Genomic DNA, 6000 nt, shown 5'->3' with positions numbered 1-6000 from the left:
GATACCATAAGATAGAAAAACACGGCATCAATCTGTCCGTATCGGAAGCCTTCTGTATTTTCTGAACGAATAGAGTAAATTCATTTGCACACTAACGGCGGTTGTTGAAACCTTATGTGGATGATTCCTACAGAAAAGAGACTCATCTGTCAGGAAACGCAAGTAACTCATAATTATGATTACACCGATTAAAGAAACAAGATTGTTTATAAAATGTTTGTGTAGCAGACAGAAAAGGCAAGGAGCATGAGTAGAAAGACGAGATAACGAGAAGTCTGTTGAAAAATTACAATTAAATTTTAACATCATAAACCAAGTTCAGCACCTTAAATAAGCGACGTCAGAATTGAGTTAGATATGGTCGAAAGTACGGGATCAATTCTGGAAGTGAATTCCACTTGCATACTGCACGGAAATGACGATGCATAGCGACGTCTACTGTGCCCCATTGTGTAGGTTAGGTCAGTACGCATCTGGTAGCCCGAGCGGGAGCATCACTGTGACGTTGCACTGAGCGAGACAAACGTCTTGAATAGTTACTGGAATTCCTCCGTCTGTGAAATGCGCAAAATTATTTATTTTCTGTGGCCAAACTACAAAAACCCCGCAGCTATCCTCCGTTTAATATGGAGTGAAAGTTACGAGCGACAATGTTGCGAGAGAATGGTATCGTTTGTTTTCGGAGGATGGAGTGATTTGCAAAACCAGTCAAGTACTCCCTAGCACCTTGTCGCCGATGAACTATCTGCAAAAAATGAACGAAAATCGACAATTCGTTTCTACGAAATTATATGATCGTTTTCCTCATCCTTTTGAAGAGGTCTGCGCAACGAAGTAACTGCCTGATCTGGTTACTGGAAGTTTTGTGGTCGCTGAGTGGCCAGCTTACTCGTGGCGATCGCAAGACACACAGAATAGTTTCGCTGCTGATGCTTGTGCTATTGTAAGCAAACCGAAATAATGTTTTTTTCGATCGCATTGGCTCATTATGTGAACAGCAACACACACACACACACACACACACACACACGCACACACACACACACACACACACACACACACACACAAAAGCAGTCTGTGAGATGAGTTTGTTCCATTACAGAAAACCTGTAAAATAAAGTACGTTGTCCTCACAGAAGTTAACAGCCACTGTCCAACGTGACAGAAAAGGCGGACTACTGGTTCAGTTTATGGAACGAGTCACAACGAACAGTGCAGCGGCGTACACGAAGACGGTCAAAACTCTACGAAGATCAACCGAAAACAAACGACATGGCATGTTCATTTCCGGCGTGGTTTTGTGGCTCGTCCACATACCGTCACAAAAATATAAATATAGTTTAACACTATAAATAAGAGAGGTTATATCTGAGTCAGGTATGAACGATAGTACCGGATCAGTTCTGGATTCAATTTGTGTACCGTTCGGGAAAGACGTAGCATAGCGACATCTAATGTGCACCAATGTGTAGGTTAGGTCAGTACGAATCTGGTTAAGTTTCACGTGGAAGTTGTATGGCCATCCTCCGTACATCCCTTGCGTGATTATTAACGGCCAACAACTTTCCCCTAATATGAAAAATTAGTATGAGTCACAGCGTTTCGCAAATGAGGAAAAACTTCAAGACTCCGTCGAGTCACGGTTAACGTCACTGACGCCAGCGACCAGGGTTCACAGAAGGTCAACCACCACTACAATAAGTACCTTCAATTATTTATAACATGTATAAAGTAACAGTCGGTAGATAGGTGTTTTCGCAAGAAGTAAATGTGAATTCCTTTCCGAACTGCCTTCGCAATAATCGGGTGTGGTAGTTTTTGAATGTAATCGCGAACAGAGTAATGGGTGGACGGCAACTGCGTCCGCGGCTTTGGATCGAAGAAGGGAAGCGGTCACAAGGGCGGCATCTGGCGCGGTTGCGCCGACGCCGACGCTGGCTGCCAGCGACGGGAGGAGGGGAGGGGGGGGGGGGGGAGGAGACGTCCCGGGCAGGCGCCCCCGCAGCACGGTCCCAGTCCAAGCCCGGCCGCAGCCACAGCAGCACAGCACTCCGACACAACAGCGCCGTAGCCAGCAGCAAACATGTCGCTCGCAGATCCCGTAGCCTTCGCTAAGGACTTCATCGCCGGTGGCGTGGCTGCCGCCATCTCCAAGACGGCGGTCGCGCCCATCGAGCGCGTCAAGCTGCTGCTGCAGGTGCAGCACATCTCCAAGCAGATCTCGGAGGAGAAGCGCTACAAGGGTGAGTTACCGGCCTGCCATTTGGCAGAAAGCGAACAAAGTACCACTTTCGTTTCGATAAACATCTTTCGGAACAAAGATAACAGATCTGATTAACAGACTGTACCCCAGTTCTCAGCCAGTACAGAGTAGTGCACCGATACAAATCTCAAATACGACAAGAGTGCACATGCGGATTATGTGTACAGTTAGGGTACTAAATACAGCATATATGCCTTTCCCGGTGACTTTGAGAAACTACTAGCGCCAGATCTGGTAAGAATCTACAGGACCCAATATGAACGATCGATCCAGAGGCCACACACGACCCGACCAGTTTTTCAACCACGTGCGTTTTCTCCTGAAGGAATTAAATCTAAAACCGGGATGAAAATTTACTTTATCATCGATTCAGTTAATTTTATCTTCTGAACAATGCCAGCATCCGTTCTGGGGAATGATCTTGTGACTGTCACCTTTCCAGTGGATCGACCAACAGCAGTATCCTACCGATAACTGTTCACACGTCTTTGCAGATTCTTTGACTTCGATCCCTCTGTGAGAATAACATTAATATCTCCACAAGTATCACTGAGCGCAGTGGTTAGCACACTTGACTCGCATTCGGGAGGTCGGTTCAAACCTGCACCTTACCACCCGAATTTCCGTGATTTCCCTAAATCGTTCCAGACAAAGGCCAAGATGATTCTTTTGAAACGGCGCACCCAATTTACTTGCAATCTTTAAAAAAAAGTAATAAAAATGCGAACTTGTGCTCCGTCTCTAATGACCTTCTGCTTCCACTTCCCAACATGTTACTTCTATACTACATCTTTGAACAATTCCACAGCCTGTTCTGAGTGTGGTTTATGACAATATGAGCCACTCACACCTTGCCAACAATAGAACAGTGACGGTAAAAGCAGACTACCTGCAGAATGATTTTGTGCACTACTCTCAGTTTCAATCGATTGGGAATACAGATGGATTTTTTTTCTCAACGTAACTGACGCAGTTCGTTCCACTGACTTCAGATGTTGGGGAACTAAAGTCTTCTTCAACATGCTTGACTTACAGTCGGAGGAACCAACTTCCATAGGTACTATGGTAAAAGCTGAGAATACGATGACCGGGTTTAAAAGCCAAATCCTAGGAACTTGAGAGGAAAGGCCCAGTGCGGTAAATTCCGAGTTCTTATTAGTAAGGTCTGAGTCCTCCCTATTGTTTCTACAACTGCTCTCCCAGTACATGTCTTACCTGCTTTATCCGTCTCGTTTATTTCCTGTAAATACTCGGAGCTCTAGGAAAGTGCATCACACGTCAGCAACTGGTTTCTTTTGCTGTCAGTGTAGCCTAGATATGATTCGCCTCTTACGATTTCTGTCCCACAACACAGTGAAAGACAAACTGACTGCCATACTATTATAACGAAAGAGTGAACTGACCGTACAGTCTGAAAGTTATAAAAATGTTATATTACATGCAGTGCTATCCTCAAATTATGGATGTTTTCACGTAGTTTCTCGTACGCGCGACAAATTAAAAATTGTTATACACTTTATCTTCCCTGATAATTAATAAGAAGCTTGTAGAGTAACGTTCAGATAATACCCAACTTAAGAGATTTCTTCAGTTATTATATTTCATCTTGTGGCTGATCGTTAAACGCAGATCAGTTTTTGTCTTTTAAGCTGAAACATTAGGCTCGTGCTTCATTCTCAACGCGCTTGACTTTAAAGAGCTGCATTTGCATCTCTCCTAGAGAGAATCTGTTCTGTGCGTGAGACTTGAGAAAGTATATCTCCACCTAGGACGATCTCTGTTCTTAACGACACATCTTTGTAGCACGCGATGCAGTTTCCCAAATAATTTCCTTTCACAGCCTTTTAACAACACATTATCAATAGCCAAACAAGTGATTCTACTCAACATCTTTCAGCGCTTCAGGCTTATCTATATGAAGCGTCCTTTCCCATAGGAATTTTTAATTCCATTTGCAGGGCCTATAATAATTTCATTGTGTGTTTCCCTAAGAGACATTATGTCAGCTCTTAGTCACTGCCTTTATCACTAAGTTCAGGTAGTGTCCTGTGAAGATAGGGCAATTAACATGGTGACAGGTTTCCCCTTTTCTCAGCTAACATCTTTATTTGACACAATGGAATTATATTTTCCTGGAGACATATGAATCCTAACTTTATCTTCGATAAGGATAGAAGGTGAAGCAATGAATTTAAATTTGTGGCACGGCTAGGACTTGAACCCAGGTCTCCTACTTACTAGGCAGATGTGCTAACCACTACACCTTTTTTAGCATTGTGGCTACCACAGATGCCTGGACTAACCTAATCCACTGCCTTCAAGTTATACGCTCAGCCCATTTTCTCCTGCTTATATCGTCAGTATGGCCTAGGTTCTCCAACATTGGAATAGCACCTCAGCGTTGAATATAATGGGAAATCCTGCCTGTACCTTAGACATAGGTGATCTATTGGTTTGAAGGAATTACATTTTCCTGGACACATAAGAGTCTCAACTTTACCCTCGATAAGGACAGAAACTGAAGCAATCAACTAGTGGGTAGAACATGTGCCTAGCAAGCAGGACACCCAGGTTCAAGGCCTGGCTGTGGCACAAATTTTAATTCATTGCTTCAGCTTCTGTCCTTATCGAATATCTTTTTTGTTTCTAAAGTCGGTTTGGTAGTTTTTAATGGTGTTCCCCAATATAGAAATCTATTTAACAAAACCAACACACACGGATCGAAGCAAATAATTTTTGGGAAAGAAAAAATAATCACGACGTCCACACTTGACAGCCATTTTGGCGGTTGTAATTCCACAAGTTCACCGACCAATGCTGTTAGTGCAGCCTAGGTCGTGTACATAATATGTTTTGTGGTGCGGCTTCTCCTGTTGCAGAGCACTGCAGAGCCACCGCGGCGGCTCCCCCGGCCGATCCCTCGCTTGGACTCGCCTCCCCGATATTGAACGGCCGGCGAGCGGCGGCAGGCCACCTGCTTCGTCACCCCTGACCTTTCCGGCCCTCTTCGTATTAACATCTGCCTTTTCAGCAGAACAAAAATAGTGGCCAGTAAACTAATCGATCAGTTGTAAACCTGTTTGTCCCTATCAGAGAGGGTACAGTACTACAGAGAGTTTTCTGCATAGCCAAAACCTTAGAAGTCAACGAAAGTGCGAGCTGAAACTAGGTCACCATCTCGGCTTTCATGAAAATATGAAAAATGGATATGTATAATGCATATAGATCGCATAATGTGAATGTGATTGGTTCTCCTGACCTATACCCTGAGGCGACAGGTCATTGGATAGCGATATGCAAATACACAGATGGCGGTAGTATCGCGTACGCAAGGTATAAAAGAGCAGTGCATTGGCTGATCTGTCACTTTTACTCAGGCGATTCATGGGAAAAGGTTAGCGACGTGAGTACAGCCGCACGAAGGGTATTAACAGACTTTGAACACGGAATGGTGGTTGGAGCTAGACCCATGAGACATTCCATTTCGGAAATCGTTGAGGAATTCAATATTCCGAGATCCACAGTGTCATGAGTGTTCCGAGTATACTAAATTTCAGGTATTACCTCTCACCAAGAGCAACGCAGTGGCCGACGGGTTTCGCTTAATGATCGACGGTAGCGGCGTTTGCGTAAAATTGTCAGTGCTAACAGACAAGTAACACTGCGTGAAATAACAGCAGAAATCAATGTGGAGGGCACGACGAACGAACCCGTAGGGACAGTGCGGCGAAATTTGG

General features: G+C 44.3%; 1 protein-coding gene across 1 annotated transcript in view; it reads left to right on the top strand.

Moving 5' to 3' along the window:
- The first annotated feature begins 1999 nt into the window (after positions 1–1999).
- The window catches only part of LOC126187469 (ADP,ATP carrier protein 2-like), a 34584-nt gene continuing 30583 nt past the window's right edge, over positions 2000–6000 (top strand). Inside the window, exon 1 of the mRNA XM_049928567.1 lies at positions 2000–2243. Coding sequence (XP_049784524.1) covers positions 2084–2243 — 160 coding nt within the window. The 5' untranslated portion in view covers positions 2000–2083. The remainder of the gene's footprint in view (positions 2244–6000) is intronic.

This window comes from Schistocerca cancellata, chromosome 5 (assembly GCF_023864275.1).
Source record: "Schistocerca cancellata isolate TAMUIC-IGC-003103 chromosome 5, iqSchCanc2.1, whole genome shotgun sequence".
NCBI classification, from domain to species: domain Eukaryota; kingdom Metazoa; phylum Arthropoda; class Insecta; order Orthoptera; family Acrididae; genus Schistocerca; species Schistocerca cancellata.
This window is presented reverse-complemented; position numbering and strand designations above follow the sequence as displayed.